Consider the following 18030-nt stretch of genomic DNA (forward strand, 5'->3'; position numbering starts at 1 on the left):
ATGATTAGGGCAAATCTCATTGATGTCTCATAAAAGTTTTCATGAACCTGTGTGCAATGAGAAGCTATCACTGAACTTTAGTTATTACTGTTCCTTAATTTTTAGCATTAATCATTTACAAGTCAGTGAAACTTGCTGAGTGCTTCAAAGTCTTCTTTCATTGTAGATTTGAAATCATTTTTCAGACTTTTGGAAGAGGGAATTTTTGTATTCCAGCTACCTTCCAGGCATGACTGTGTGTGTATGTGTGTGTGTGTGTGTGTGTGTGTGTGTTGCATGATAAATATATATGTGCATGTATGAATCAATATGTATAACCTAAAATGAAGTATAGCAAATCTAAACTGAAATCTAAAATACTATTTATTTCATAAAATGTTTAATTATCGAACACTTCACATGTGTCATTAGTCAAGAAATTGTAATACAATGTACTGAGTAGCAAGCAAAACATACGGTATAGGAGAGAGATCAGCAGGTGTCTGATTTAAGGTGCAAAAGAAAAGGCTCACAACCTTTTCACAATTTTCCATGACTTATTTTTTCCTCTCTTCATTTCACAAGCAGCTTTTGACATTTCTTTTCAAGCAAGTCAGCCATCTATTAAAATTCTGTCATGGTTCAAGTACCACACACAAAAAAAATTCTCTATGGAATATGAGAATGAGTGACATTTATTTAGATTTTTAATCTTCATCAGCTTAAATCTGAAACCAGTTTTAATATCTCTGTTGAGCCGAATATGAGAAGTGAATGCATTATTTTTAAAAATGGTTTATTATTGCATTAACTATACAGAACTGCCTTTAATACACTGCCATGGCTTAAAAAGAGTGTTATATATTATTGTTATATAAAGATAATAATAACACTAAAGAGTGCTTTCCTTTTGCTTCAGATATTCTGTTATTGGAAGCAAAGTATTCAGTATCAATGACAATGGCACGATAATTGCCACTTACCCACTGGACAGGGAGGTTTGTGCCTGGTACAACCTCAGTGTCACAGCCACAGAGACATGTAAGTACTCATTTGGGAAGCACACAGTTACTCATTACCTTTTGTAAACCACAACATAATTTGCAAACATAAGAGGAAGAGCATTTTTAAATGTTATTGGAATTAGAGTTAAATATTTTATGTATAACTTCATGTACATTATATTTTATTTGATTATAAATTAGTACTTACTCTTTCCTATTAGAACTTACTATATATTACCACTAAATACCTTCAAACATTTTTCTAATTCAAACAATAAATAACATTCGATGTAAAAAATAAATGGAGGAAATCAGAAGGTATGAAGCAAAAGCCCCTGAAATTCTAAACTCTATTTATTGTGCCTTAAGATCTTTGTTATCGATCTATTTTCAAATGAATAAACAAACAATAAATGGACATTTTGCAAGTTTTTAACTTATATTTATTATGGGTTGTTTATTAATCACTTAATCATTCCTATTAATGAAAGCCTGAGTAGATAAAACATAAAATGAAAGAGTATCAAAACCACTCCCATTATTTAGTTAACAGATTTAGTGAAGGATTAAAAGTGTGGATAAGAAATATTCTAGAATACATCCTTTTTTATACCTTATTTTGCATAGAATTTCAATAATCTTGTTAGCTTCCAAGCTTTTTTTCAGGCTTAAGGCATATATCTATATTACTCCTCACTTAATTGAACAGTTGGTAGGTGGAGTGGTGGAGTGGAAGGCAAATCTCACAGATTTCTTGCAATATACTGAATAACTCTGCAAAAACACCCAGGAGAACCTGAGTCTGGATTTTGAATTTTCTATCTAACTAAACAACAAACAATGAGGCACAAATGTTACAATGGAGCAAATGCCTTCTGTAAAAGAGGAAATGCCAAGGCTTTTGTGTTGGAAAACACAAAGATGTTTTTCCAGGAACAGGAAGCTATCATTCAATGAGTATTGAGAACAAAAAATTTATAATGTCAATCTTTACAAAGCTACTGTGAAAAATAATTTAAATCAGTTCAAGAGAAGACTGGACATCTTAGAAAATATATTTCTTTATGAAGTAACTTTCAGCTATTAAAACATCACAATTTATTGAATTTATAGAAATAACTTTATACTTCAGCTTGTAAATTAGAAACTTTTATAACAGCATATCATTTATTTTTCTTAAATTAGATATACCACAATGTGAATTATTACAAATCAGGATCGTTAAAACCTATAGTGTGTATCTGTAAAACCTAAGTAGTGTAAGTTTTTATGAAATAAAAGGAAAAAAAAGATGAACAAATGTTTGACACAAACATTTGCCAGATTATGTAATTGCATCCCATCCAACTAATTAGATAATTATTTTTTAAACTCAGGAGTACCATCATTTGGGATAAGATCTCTAGGACAATTGTTGAAGCCCTGTTCACTTAACTTTTTTATTTATAAGCATATTATAGTGAATTGGGGGTTCATTGTGACAGTTACAAAGGTCCTTGCAAAATATCTTAGTCAAATCCACCCGCTCCATCATTCCCCTTTATTCCTCCTCCTCCTATTTTTAGAACAGTTTCAATAGGTCTCGTTGTTCCATTTTCTACATGAGTACATAAGACTTCCACCATATTTATCCTCCTTCACCCTTTCCTTAAATCCACCTCACTGTTACCAACCTCCACACAGCACTTCTTTTATCTTCTTGTCCCTCATTTTTTAAATCAGACATTTTTGGTTTTTTACAATACTTATACAGGAGTTTCATGGTGACACTTCCATATACATATGTATTATACCCCAAATTGATTCATCGCCTCACCCCCATTATTCTTATTTCTACCTTAGTCCCCTTTTTATGGTGATTTCAATTGTCATTTTGTGACTTGAGGCCGGGAAAGAAAATTTTAGCATGGCAAAATCTAGCGAAGCCAGCACGAACCATTGAGTTGCAAGATACCTCTTTTTCACAGACATATATGAATATTTACATGCATATTACAAATAAAGTATATGATCTGGTAAACACTATAATCACATCGTTGTGTATGTTGTTCAATGGTGATGTTCAAATGATTAATTTCCAGCATAGTACAAGGGCAATCGAACAAGCCTTCAACCCCTAATCTATTCTCATGATCTCCGACTGATCAACAGGCTCAAATGTATTAAAGAAGAAAATGGCTCCCACTATTTTACATGAGGGACATGTATGCACATGTGTATGTACACATATGAGTGTACATGTACTGTTCATTCATTAGGATTCTATAAATACACAATTTAAAAAGACTTCTTATTCCATAGGTTTGCACTAGAGAGTGTGGCTGTTACAGTGGAGTATATTTTGGGGAAATTCACCACACAAAATAACAACATAACAGGGTATTATTTAACATTCACCAGGAGAAAATATTTTAGCCTTGTCACTTTGCAATTGTACTTTCACATAATGATTTATAAAATATTTAGTTTATCAGGTCGCTGAAAATATTGGTGAGTTTTCAGGCCCAAAGTTCATTTTAGTAGCTTATTTTTATTGACCATCTTACAGAATGATAGATCGACCTCAATATTTTGATCAAAATGTTACATATAATAGCCTTTTTCAACTCCCATTAAAATTTGAGGTAATTATCTTCCTCTTTTACGGCAGATAAACTGGTAGCCTCTGCAATTTACTCTCCTAATCGCTAAATGATGAAGGAGCATCTCAATTACATATGACTCCCAAGAATGTCCTAATTCCCTGCTGCATTCATTATTCCTTATCAATTTCTAATAAGAACAACCATAGTCGCTTTCATTTAGTGTTTTCTGAATTAAATGCACTAAAACCTACACCAAAGTTTCATATCTTTCCATTATGACCATTGAAAGACAATAATGTTTAAAAAGTGATTTCAGAGACTAACTCAAATGTAGAATGTAAATCTGTTCATGTTGAATGGCTTTCTTAGAACCAGACAGCTACCTCTGGAAGCATGTTAGCTAATTTCCCTGTCACTGCTTCTTAAGCCTCTTCTCTGATTCTTCTCATTTCATTCTGAGGCTATTGTTACATCCATGTTCACATGTCATTGAAATTGTATGGTGGTCATATACTGATTTAAGAGGAAAAATGATACCTGTGAAATTTATTCCAGAAATGGGGGAGGGGCATAAAGGAGAAAGATGGTAGGGTGAATTCGCCTGTGATACATTTGATATATTGTAAGAACCTTTGTAAATGCTACAATGTGCCCCCACCCAGCACAACAAAAAATAAATTAGTAAAAAAGAGGACTTCAAAAGATGATTAAAGTATCAAAAAGGATTTAAAGAATATAGTTTCATTGTGCCAAAATATCCTAAAAAGACCTTTTTAAACAAATCAATTTCCTCTTGAAACACTAAAATCAGAATGCTCTTAAATTGTAATTATAACTTTATGTTTGGAGATAAAAAAAATACAGAGAACATAAAAACATTTGATAACATGGCTAAAGTAGTAGAGCACCTACCTAGCAAGCATGAGGCCTAAAGTTCAAACCCCAGTACCACTGATCCAAAAAGGAGGCCCAGATGACATAAAAACAATGAATAAAAGGTGAACGTATCTTAGTTCCCTTCAGGAAAACTGAGTAAGCCATCAAAGTGAATTTAAGGAAGAAACATGAGATTTAATAAAAGTAAATATATAAGTTTGATACAAATTTTATTAAATTTTATTAAATCAATGTAATTTGTCATTTGAGGTGAAAGTATCAATTTTAATAGTTTAAAATTTAAATTTCTCTATTATAGAACATTCTGTTAAAACAAAGAAAAATGCAAATTAAAACATTTTTATTATAAAATAGGTTTAATTATGAGATTTCAAAAGATGCTTTTAATGTATTTCAATCTTATTCACCCATTACCCTGCTTTTATCAATGTTGTAAGTAGTGATCATTTGAAACAAAAATATCAACATTTTTTATTTTAATTTAAATTTTGGCATATGTTATAGAATATTTGATTAAAGCAATAAAGATAAATGCAGAAGAAAAAATAAAAATATATGAAAGGTGAACCATATGTTCTGAATATGTTCACTTTACGGATAACTTAAATCTTAGAAGTTAATTATTTTTTCAGAACTAGGTCATTAAGACTGTTATCAAGCATAAGAATTACCAAATTCATGTTATTTTGTTTCTGACACTATGAGTTTTCTCAGTATAAAAAAAAGAAAAACAACTTTTAATTAAAGAAATTTGATATTGCCATTGTTCCTGTCTTCAGACTGAAAAGTTACCGGGTGAGGAGTGAAATTTCAAAGCGAAATGTAGTTTGATATACATTTTCAGAAACCCGCAAAATTTATGTTGATTTTAATTTCTTTTTCATTTTAAGAGATAACTGTAGAAAGAGCTTTCGTGATTGTTTTTATCTATTTCTGTGTTGAATTTTTTAAAACCTGTTATCACTCATCCCACTTCAGATGTATTTTGGGGAAAATCTACGGAAGTGCCATTTTCTTCCTGCCCTAATATCAATACCAGAAATAACTAGTATGAACTTTTAAGCTTTAATATTAATAAAAGCAAATCATCTGTCTGGTGGGAAACAGTGAATCATAAACAATTGCTCTAAAAACGCTTTGCTGCTAGTGTTAATTACAGAGAAAAGCTTGTGACATAGCAACTACACAGTTATGGGAAAGAGATTTTCTGTTTTAACATTCGTCTTTGCAGCAAATGAAGTTCACCATGTTAGTCTCGTCTGGAATTCTTCCCCAAGGAAATACCATGCTAATATCAGTATCCAGCTAAATGAAACAAACAAACAAACAAACAAACCATTCACTCTATTTGAGTAGAAATGTGATGATACATGTATGTATATGTTAGGAAGTTATGAAAGATGTTTAATAGGAACTTTAAACACTTTTTCAGACATAAACACTTTTACTGAACATCTTACTAATTTCCCTATAGTTTATTTGTATCTTAAATGAGGTTTTTACAATTCACTTATTTAAGCAAAAGATATTCTTTAGTGATATGTTTAAACCATAACAAACATGAGCCTTCATTTCTGAATAATTCCATCTTAAAATCTTTAAAATATCTTTCCTTTGTGTGTGTGTGTGTGGTACTGGGGTTTGAACTCAAGGACTACAACTCGAGTCACTCCACCAGCCCTTTTTTGTGATGGGCTTTTTTGAAATGACTCTCATGGAACTATTTTCCTGAGTTGACTTCAAATCGCAGTCCTCCTGAGTAGCTATCTTTTCATTTTTAAATATTTTGTTTAAATATATTTGTAAATGTAACAAGATCCATTATAAAATGATAATTCCTAGTATGTTTGTATTTTCTGAAGGCTACCGTGTGTGTATGTGTGTGTGTGTGTGTGTGTGTGTGTATGAATCTGTAATAAGTCTTACAAATGTTCAATATTAATGGATTAAAAATTGCAACTTCTAACATAATTGCAACTGTCATTTGTTTGAGGTAATATAACTGTAAACAAAATTTTATCCTAACCCATAAAGTCTCTCTAGAGAAGTAGAACAAAGTTAAAACTGTCATATTTATCATTACATTAAAACAAAATGTGATGTACATCACAGGAAATCCACTAAGAAATTACCAAGGCAGAACATTAAAAAAAAAAGTCACATATTGTTTTATATAGCAAGTAGATATAACCCATTAGTTACATCTGACCAAAATACACAGTATCTCAACCTCAAATGCCAAGATTTAGCTCCATTTGTCACACACAATTTATCCTAAATTCATAGCTACTTGGAGTTACCATTTGTGTTTTATAATTGGTTTATTGGAAGAAAAAGTAAACTTTTCTCATGTTTTTGGCAAAACATAGTTTAACAAATTGAAACAGTGATTTGCTGAAGTTCGTCTCCTGTCCTGTCACATGAACTGGGTTATATCAATTCTATATACACAGATGATTTCACTTCCAAAAAATAGACCGCACTACAAGAGAAAAGACAACTTGTAAAGTTAGCATGACCCTTATTTAGGTTTTAAAGATTTGCATATACTTCTAAGAGTTGGAAAACAAACTTAGCAATTTTCTAAATTAAATGTTCTAAGAAAATTGAAAGTCTTTTCCCTTATTTTCAACGGAAAAAAATTAAACCTCTTATTTTGTGTTTTCCTTTAGTAATTACAATTGAAAATGCAATGAAATAGTACAGAGAGCATTAGTAAAAATACCAAGAGAAATAAACGAACCCTAGGGTACAATTGACAGTGTCTGGAGATAGTTTTGATGTCACAACGGGATTGAGGTATGCTGTCAGAGTTTAGTGAAGCCAGGACAGTGAGCTCAGGACCATACCATCCATAGATCTCCTTCCTACAGCAAAGAGATATGTAATCCAAAACATGAACTAGCATGAAGCTGAAAAATCATTTGATACATCACTTGAATTTTCATTTCTGTGATTTTCTATTTTATATGCCTTTTTTATATCAGTTTTAAGGATTTAAGGATTAGAAACATTAATATTTCATCTGGTGGTGTATGCAATTCCCAAGATTGTTGTTTTGACTTTCTCATACCATTTTTGCAGTTCAAAAATGTATTTAACCATAATTTTCTTCCTTTATTATTTATGGATTTCCTGGCTTTGGAAATTTTTAATATTTATATATAATTTCACCTGAGTCGACTTTTAAAAAAATTTTTTTTCCAGTACTGGGGTTTGAACTCAGGGTCTACACTTTGAAACACTCCTCCAGCTCTTTTTTGTGATGAGTTTTTTTTAGATAGTGTCTTACGAACTACTTCCCTGGGCTGACTTTGAACTGCCATGCTCCTGAGCTCTGCCTCCTGAGTAGCTAGGATTGTAGGCATGTATGATTAAGACCATCTGAGCCAGGCTAACCTGTACTTTATTTTGGTCACTTTATGTTAAAGTCTATTTATATTCTATTTCATATGCATTTTTGCTTTTAAAAGATTGATTCTAAATGTTAGTGTCTTCAGAGCACTGACTTCTGTCTTGTAGTTATTTGCACATTGGCTGTGGCCTTAAGGCAATATTTAAATCTAGGTGTTTTCTCAATGCTTCCTTCAGTGAAATAGGGGAAGATAATGATACCTATATTTATTAGGTTTAAATGAGCTAATGCAAGCACCATGAGCATTTCATAGTCTTCAGCTGGTTGTCTGTTGGCTAGCTTTTTCCTGGTTTTATTTTTTTCTTCTTTTCTTATCACTTAATGCAGCTCATAGCAGGTTAAGTTTGGGCACTTGATAAATATTGCTGGAGTTGAATTTGAAAACATAGAATAATTTTCTACATTGATAAATATGTGAATCAAATAGAAATCTTGCCTTTGCTTACCTTAAATAAAATAAAATTATGCTACATAGTTTCTAATGCACTTTGTTCATGATTTTTAAAGACATTATTAAATGGAAAGAGACACAGACTAGATAGGCAGCAACAGAACTCAAACACCAGCACAGGCAGAGGAGAAGCCCTGCAGAGGGGAGATCCCAGTCAAAGCCAGAATCCCACTGCCACTTGCAGAATTGGAGTAGGTATAGGAGAGGGGTCTGGAGATTTAGCTGGGCAGGGAGATTTTTTTCCAGGATGAGCAGATGCTAGGGAAAGCTAGAAGAAATAGATGCTCAGCCAGTTCAGTTCTCATGGGTAAGGTGAGAGTTTGTCATTCCTTGAGGCTAAGTTTGGTCCTTTCAGTAAGTGGTAGAGTGTTTCCAGTAAGCTGACTGCAAAGGTGGAGGTTTGATCCTAACATAGCTTCCCTTTTGTTCACCCTGTTATATATTAAATATTTTTTCATTCTGAATATTCAATTTGCAGACAATATACAACAGATCTCTTCAGTCCCTGTGTCCGTACAAGTTCTTAACATTAACGATCACGCTCCTGAATTGTCTCAGTTCTATGAGACCTATGTTTGTGAGAATGCAGTCTCTGGTCAGGTGAGAAATCTTACTAAGCTACAAAACTCTAGCAATGCTTCCTAGCTTCATATATTTGAATTTATAATCTAAACATGATACATACTATGCAAATATGACATATATTTCATGTGATAGTAATTATATTATATAAAATTAAACACATTGTGCTTTAATTCATATATTAGATGTGAATTAACATGTGATGTGCTATATATAATTTTGGTTTGATATTCATCCCATTTTAAAATGTTCAAAAACATTCTTCACAATTTTATTTGTAAAACATGGAATTTAGCTTCTCCTTTTCATATTTCTTAGCTTCAATCTACAATACACAGAAACTGTGCATATTTCTTCAGAGTCTCCGTGGAGTATAGAAGGCTACTAAAGAGCACAGGCTATTTTGTTTTTATTGTTGTGCTGGGTGGGGCATGTTGTGGCATTTGTAAAAGTTCTTACAGTGTATCAGGTATACCATACTTGAATTCACCCCCTCAATCATCCTTTATCTCCCTTCCCCCCATTCATGGAATAGTTTCAGCAGGTATCATTTTCCATTTACATACATGTGTCTGCAGATTTTGTACTATATTCACCCTCCCAGGCCCTTTCTGCCCTTCTCCTGGTATCAGTGCTCCCAGACAGGACCTGTTCCACATGCCTGTTCTGTGATTTTGTAAAAGGAAAAAAAAAAGGACATTTTTGGTTGTTTAAGTAGCTACACAGGGAGTCTCCTTTTGACTTTCTATGTGTACATGTATTATAACCCAAATTGGTTCATCCCCTCTATTTCTCTCCTTTCTACATTAGTCCCTTCCTTATGTAGATTTTGATAGTTTAAAAATTCTATATTCATTCTTTTCCAGAGAGTACATCAACCATATTCACCTTCTTAACTTCCTTCTTTTACCCTCCCTCTGTAGTGTGGGATCTCTTCTTAGTGTGACCTGTTTTTTATAATATTGCTCTTATTTGTATTAGATCTATATTCCAAATATGAGAGAAAATTTGTGGCTCTTGTCTTTCTGAGCCTGGCTAACTTCACTTAAGATGATGTTCTCCAGTTCCATCCATTTACCTGCAAATGACAAAATTTCATTCTTTTTTGTAGTCGAATAAAATTCTATTGTATATAAATACCACATTTTCTTAATCCATTTGTCAGTAGTAGAGGGCATCTTGCCTGTTTCATAGCTTAGCTACTGTGGATAATGCTGCAATAAACATGAGTGCAGGTGTCTTTATTATAATTTGACTTACATTCCTTCTGCTATATCCCTAGGAGTGGAATTCATGGAGCATTTGGCAGTTCTATTTTTAGCTTTTTGAGGCACCTCCATACTGTTTTCCACAGAAGTTGTACTAATTTACATTTCCACCAACAGTGTATGAGGGTTCTTTTTTTCCACATCCTTGCCAACATTTGTTGTTGTATTCTTGATGATACCTATTCTAATAGAGTGAGGTGGAATCTTAACATGGTTTTGATTTGCATTTCTTTATGGATAAGGATGTTGAGCATTTCTTGATTAATTGTACAAAATAATGGGTTTCATTATAACATGTTCATATTTACAAGCTATATATTTGATCTTTAAGCACATTTACCTCCTACACACCCATTCTTGTCCCCCTCTCCACTCACACTGCCACCAACCTGCCCCAATAGTCTTCTTTTTGCTATCATGTCTTTTTTTCTGTTGTTTGAAATCTGAATTCTGCATATGAGAGAAAGCACATGATATTTTTACCTTTCCAAGTCGGGTTTATTTTGTTTGAAAGCTTTGTTTTCATTTCTATTCATTTTCTTACAAATAACATAATTTTGTCCTCTTTATGACTGAGTAATACTCCACTGTGTGTATTTATACATATTTTGTATGCATCATACAAGATGTATTCATACATCTCTTGATGCGCACTTAAGCTGGCTACGTAAATTTCCTATTATCATAGTGCAATTAAAAAATGTGCTTTGCCTGGTATCTCTATTATGTGCTGACTTTGATTCCTTTGTTTATATACTCAAGATGGTAACCGTCATCCCTTCATGTTACACTTTCTGAGCTGGTGTAATATATTATGAAGTTATGACTAGGGTTAAACTCTGCTAAAGAAAATGCCCTGTAGATTCAATCACATTGTTCTCTTGTGCTCTGCTAAAAGTTGAAATGTAAGGTATATGAAAAATTCTATGAAGTAATATACTTTTTATAACTTATATATATACAATGCTTCAAAATGTTTGAGTCACTTATGATACTGGGTCTGGGTGGCTAGGAAGGATGCAGAATCAGGGAGGTGTCATCCAGACCTGCTCAAATCACAGGGATTAAGCTGTGCTTTAGGATTTCCACTTGCTAGACATGTCTTTCATTCTTTTTGTCCCTCCTCTTATCCATGGAGCCTTGGAACTTGTCAGTATCTCGAAGAGAAAGGACACGGATAGACCTGGTATGCAGATCACTCTGTTTTTGTAACTTAATATCTAAAAGGACATGGGAGGGGGTGACTAGTTCTTCTGTCTCACTCTTTAGACAGTTAATTTTTAGAGAGTGTCTCACACTTTTTCCCCAGGGCCAATCTTGGGCCTTGATTTTTCTACTTCTGTTCTCACATAGTTGACATTACAGGCATAACCCACCACTCTTGGCTTATTTCCTGAGATGTAATCTCACTAATACTCTGCCAAGGCTGGCCTCTAACTGAAATCCTGATCTCTATCTTCATATCTTGACAAAGTGTAAGGCAGAAAATTATTATATTGCTATTTCTGGAGAATGCATTATATTTATAAAAGTTACCAATAGATTCATATAGTAATTAAAAATAGAATTCATTTTTTAATTTAAAATACATTAATATTCATTTATTCTTTGAGACACATCTAACAATTTAAAAATATTGAAATACCAATCTCTACAAATAGGGAGAACTGTTGAAAAGGAATCTCAGATACTTGTGTTTGGTATAATGTATTCTGAAGTTATGACCGAGGTTAAACTCTGCTAAGGAAAGTGCCCTGTAGATTCAATCACATTGTTCTCTTATGCTCTGCTAAAAGTTGAAAAATTCCATGAAGTAATATACTTTTTAAAACTTACATATATACAATGTTTCAAAATTTTTGAGTCACTTTCTCAGCATCATAGTTTATAATTGATTGAATCAGTATTATAATTTATATTTTCCCCAAGAACGATGCTAATTTTAATTGCATATGGTATGCTAATCATAAGGACTAGCTATCCTGAGATTATTTACATAAATTAAAATTAAATTTGAAAAACAGGTTTTAATCTCCCCATTTTCATGCTGAATTATATTTATGATTATAAATACAAAAGTGAAGTCACCTTGATTGAGTCTCAGATCCTTCCTTGAATATACACTTCTCAAGCTCAGAAGGACACAAACTCAGCCTTATTTCACAGGCAGTTTTCTTTAAGGAAGAAGGATGAAATCACCAAATAATTCTTTAGGAAACCTGGAAATGGGACTATGAAATTCTAGAACTTTGTCTCAGTCCTGTCAGCATTAAGAGTAATGATACGTTTCTACTAAATAGTGTTTCATCATTCAAACCCAAGGGAAACAAACAAAAATCCTCTTCAACATACACTAGGGTTTGTGACTTGAAATCTTTGGAGAAATGAGCTGAGTGCTAGTTACATACACAGCATTATCATAAATGCTTTCTTCTTTCTTTATATTTTCTTAATTGTGCTAAATAGGGGCCCATTCTGTCATTTACAAAAGTTTTCACAATAGAGCAAATATATCATACTGGAATTCACCTCCTCTATCATTTCTCCTTTGTCCCCCACCCCTATTCTTGGAATGATATCATTTTTCCATTCACATACATGTGGACACAGTATTTGCACTATTTTCACCCTCCTGTGTCCTTTCCCCACCTCCTTCCCCTTCCACTGGTAACAATGTCCCCAGGCAGGATGTTTTCTGCCCTTCTGTTCTCCAATTTTATGAAAAGAAGAAAAAAGTGACATTTGTGTTTAATATAGCTACACAGAAAGGTTCCTTGTTACAGTTCCATGTATATATAAGGACTTTCTTTTTTATGCATTTGTATGAAGAAGTAAAACACTTGCTTTAATTATCAAGTCACCTTATTGAATAATCTAAGGATAAGGACTGTGAGGTACACTAAATTGTTATTATTTGTGTCACATGTGGTTTATCTGATAATTGTAGAGTCAGACTGACTATTTCAGATTTCAAATTTTATGGGTAGATTTTGTAGGTAGATTTTCCTCAAGAACAATGAAAACCAAACATCACAACATACCCCCAAACATGTCATTAAAGACTCAAATGCCATTAGCATTACTCACTACTAAAAATGCGATACTGGTATGTGAAAACTAAGACATCGAGTAGATTCCCAGAAATATTTGCTTTAAATGTAATAAAACTCATATAACTGAAATTGTCATTATGCAGAAACTATAATTATTTTAACTTATAAAATTACTGAAAAGAGTACTAAATTCATTTGACTAACTTTTCAATAGTCTTAGTAAGAAAACTACATAACGCTCAGCAAAATATTGTTAAGGGCGTTCTACTTTGAATTTTCCAGGAGAGATGTTAAAAAATAAGGAACATAGTCAATCAATTAAATAAGGAAATGACTGTCATCAATTAAATAAAAACCTAGGACCAAGCAGACAGTGTGGGTGTCAGAAACAAAGGGGAAACCACTTTTGGTTTCTAGTATAAGAAAGAGAAAGGAAGAATCATCTTTGATATAAACTATCAGTTTAAGAGTCCCAGAAGTGAAAACAGTGGGCTAGAGTAAACATAGAGGACATATAATTTGGAGAATGTTGGAATAAGAAATGTAGACCTTTTGAATGCCAAAAATGGAAGGGAGAGTTGGTGCCCAGGATGATAGACTTGGTGTGAATTGTTAAGGTGAAGAATCTCAAAGTCAACTTCATTCTTTCCTATTCTCTGCACTATTCTTTATTTTTAATATTTTAAATAGTTTAAAATGACGAAGATTTATGGTATCCATTATGTTTTGATATGTGTGCTCATTGTTTACTTACCATATTTACCATATGTCTTATTTGCATACTTAATCACTTTTGGTAATTTTTGAAATTAACTCTCTTCACAATTTTCACCTATAAAATATTTTGTTACTAATCATAGCCACCATGATGTATAGTCAGTCTCTTGAACTTATTCCTCTGCTGAAACTGAAATTTATAGGATTTGTCTACCCTAACCAATTAAAAAGACCAGACCACTTTAAAGCTCTAAGCACCAGCACCTTAATATTTTTTTAAATGTATGTGTACATACCTATGCATGTACACACCTGCTCACACACACATCGATAAAAACAGAAGAGGACACTCCACCAGACAAAAACAGTACAATGTTAAGAAAAATAGATTCTTGTTTAGTCGTACCACTTTCTGTGTACTATAGAATCAATATATTCATGTTCAATTCTGAATACTAAAGGTGAATTTGTCAGCTAAGGAATGTCCAGAGCATTGACATCCACCGTAGATAACATATTAATTATTTATCAGCGTGATTCCTGGGTTGGTGAATACTATTGATTTTTTCACATTATTCTCTATTAAATGCATGAACAAAAATGAACATTTTTCAGCTTTGTCCTGTCAGGAAACCACAATGTATTATACAGTGTGAGTCACATAACGACATTTCAGTCAGTCAGTACTGGACCACATACACAATGGTGAACTGAGATAGCCTGCATTTGTACTAAGCTATTCCTTCTTGGTTTGTGCATGTAAACTTCATCATGTCCAACAAAGACATACTCAGAACATATCCTGTCATTAAGCAATGTTTGCTGGACATTATATTAAAATAGAATATTTATTACTCATATCCAAAGGGAATGAACACTTAATAAGTTGACTTACAGAAAACATGTTTCAGAGACTGTTTATGTGTATACATTACAACAAATTGTGTAAAATGTGTACAAAATATAATTTTGATGTAGAGATGATCTTAGTGAATTTAGGAATAATAACCAAAGTAAAGTGTGTTTTGGAATGCATTTACCTAAGAAAGCACCTTAAATTGCAGAAAAAGAAAGTTGTCTTTCAAATTGACTTCTAAATTAAAAGAGCAGATTAATGAGTCTTGAAGTAACACAATTTGAAGCAATTAGATTTCATAACAATTGCTAAATCATCCTAGAAAAACATTTTACTTATTACCTTTATGTTTGTATGAAGATTATCATCAGATGTTTAAAACGTGCTCATAAATAATTAAGCCCAAAAACATTGAATTGTGAAACTTATTCTTTAAAGTTTGAGATGTGATTGTGTTTTATGAGGTTATCCATCAGCTGTGCTGGTTTAATTTAAAAATTAAAATTTCCTGACCTAAGAACAGGTCAGGAAAGTAAAATATAGCATTTTAAAATAAAGTTTTCTCTATGCATTTCAAAGAAGGTATGTAGATCTTCAAATCACATATTGCTATAAGTAGTATTTTCTTAAGTATTTAAGCAAGAATCTCCTTGCTGCCAGAAATAATTGGTAATCTATTAATGATTAGTTTATTTTGAGGTGTTAGTGATTGCTTAATTGTGGAATAACAATTATCATGGAAAATAAACGTTAAACCACTTACTTTTTAGATAATCATCATTCTTATCCCCCAAATGACCAAAGTGTAAACAAAAGATAGGTACCTGTTCTTTATGTGCAGTTATCTACTATGCTTTTAATCTACTCCTAAGAAACACAGAGAACACACTTTGCAGTGATAGCTGAGTGTAGCTATGCAAATTATTGCTTTGCTCTTTCACCCTCTGAGAAAAATGAGTCAGACACCAGAGTAATTTTATTTCCTTTATTCTTTAAATTTATGTTTTGTTTGTTTCTGTTTTGTCCTACATTTTTGAGAAACAAAGTGTTCCTCTAGAGAAGATTATAATGAACATTTGTTTTCTAGAATTAATTTGGGGACATTGTACAAGCTAATTAAAATTCTTGATTATTGTCTAAAAATCACATGTACAGGAATCCAGGAGCTGTATTTCAAGTATGTTTCCTACAAAATGGGAATGTAACATAAAAACAACAGCAATCAAAGTAACAAAAGATTGTTGCAATAAAAAAAGAAATCTGCTGTCATTCATCCAGTTTCCCAATTAGATAATCTAAATATGCAGAATACCAATCTCCTCATTTGAAAAATAACAATACAACTTATCTTCTACAATTCCTGTCTTTTAAAGATTTTGTATAGATAAAAACACTATGATATGAGACTTTGCTAAAAGTAACTTTCTCATTATTAACAGGAATTCATGCACACACTACAAGTTCCTAGCATGAGGCTCAGGCTCATTTAAACTGATCTGAATGACCTTTAGGGCATGGGAACATCACTGTTAATGTGTATTGTACATGATGGCAGAGCAGTAAATACCTTCGATTCCATCTTCCTGTTTTCTTGGATGGGCCTGGCATTGATTGTGCACCACAGTTACATGCAGTGTAACCCTTGGGTTAGCTGAAGGTAGTGCTTGAGAGGATCAACTAATTACTTCTGCAGTTTTCTGCAAATCTATATTTGTTTCACAATACAAAATTTGAAAGAAAATTGAGACTGAGATAAAAGAAAACAAAATACAAAAGAAACAGTGTAAGAATAAAGGAAAGAGGACTAAAGCAATAATCATTAATATTGTTTAGAAAGGGTCATTAAAAAGTTCCTAAGTAGTAATTTAAGTAGCAAGAGCTGCAAAATTGAACATTTTCAAAATAATAAGTTACAAAGATCTTCTTGCTATGCAAAGTTCCCCAAAATGAGGCTCACCAACTTGCTTTAAGTAGCTTTACCTATAGCAAAAGAAAAAATTTACAAAATTAGACATCTATACATATAAATTGAAACAGAAAAACCTATTAAAATGTGTCTATAAAAATATATAAATTAGTCCTATTATGATAAATGCTAAAATATTTGGTGGAGTTTGGGAGGATTGCTATTTAAGACTAGCCTGGGAAAAAAGTTAACAAGACTTCATGTCAACAAATAAGCTGGATGTGGTAGTACATACCTGTAATCATAGCTGATTACAAAGCATAAGTAGGAGGATTGCAGTCAAATGCTGGCCTGGGCCAAACGTTAGACCCTATTTGAAAAATAACCTAAAACAAACATGTATGGTGGCATGGCTCAAATAATTCAGCTCCTGCCTAGCAAGTGCATGGCCCTGAGCTCAAGGACCTAATAATACTCACAAATTACTTTTAAGAACAATATCTAAAGATTTAAAGCTTGTTACCTAGAAAAATAATGTGCATAATGTGTGATGTGTAATCTTTTCTTTTTTTTTCCGAAATCTTTTTTTGTAAAGGCTCAGACCTAAAGGATTGTTTAATCCATTGGTAGTTTCAGTAATTGAACAGAGTATTGAGAGTTGGCAAAACTGGGAGGAGGTGCCTAGCAGGAGGCAGGAGGATCCTGGAGGCTCTGTCTAATCCTGGCCCCTTCTTCTTGCTGCTCTGCTCTGCTTTCTGCTGACATGACATTTAGAATTCTCGCACCATGTCCTCCCTTTGGCGTCATCTCTGTCCAAAAGCGCAGAGCCAAACAATCATAGACTGAAACCCCTGAAAGTATCAGCCAAATAAATCTTCCCTCTTTGAACATTGTTCTGTCAGGTATTTAGTCACATCTATGCAAAAAAAAAAAAAAAAAAGCTAGTACAGAAAGATTACAGAACTTAACTTTTCAAATGTATTAATATTTTACATTATATAAATATGTAATAGGAATAAAATAATACAAAGTGTTCATTTGATGCTATACAACCCTCAATGAAATTAAACTAAACTCTTGAGTTACAAAAAAGAAGTCAAATGCACATCTAATAAATGAGAATGGAATGTAATAACTTGTGCTCAAATCAATATTCAAAATATCATACTGAATTCTAGTGGGTAGGATAATTTTAAAGTTTTGAAAAATAAATTCCTCACTTTCATTATTTCACAGTGTTCTGAAGTTTAGATCCATGAAACATTACATAAAATGCACATGAAATGGTGTTACCAAAATGAATAAAATTTATTTGAA

General features: G+C 32.6%; 1 protein-coding gene across 1 annotated transcript in view; it reads left to right on the top strand.

Annotated features, from left to right (window-relative positions):
* The window catches only part of Cdh19 (cadherin 19), a 77280-nt gene that overhangs the window by 46440 nt on the left and 12810 nt on the right, over positions 1–18030 (top strand). Inside the window, exons 8-9 of the mRNA XM_020153230.2 lie at positions 899–1020; positions 8810–8931. Coding sequence (XP_020008819.1) covers positions 899–1020; positions 8810–8931 — 244 coding nt within the window. The remainder of the gene's footprint in view (positions 1–898; positions 1021–8809; positions 8932–18030) is intronic.

This window comes from Castor canadensis, chromosome 4 (assembly GCF_047511655.1).
Source record: "Castor canadensis chromosome 4, mCasCan1.hap1v2, whole genome shotgun sequence".
Classification (NCBI taxonomy): Eukaryota; Metazoa; Chordata; class Mammalia; order Rodentia; family Castoridae; genus Castor; species Castor canadensis.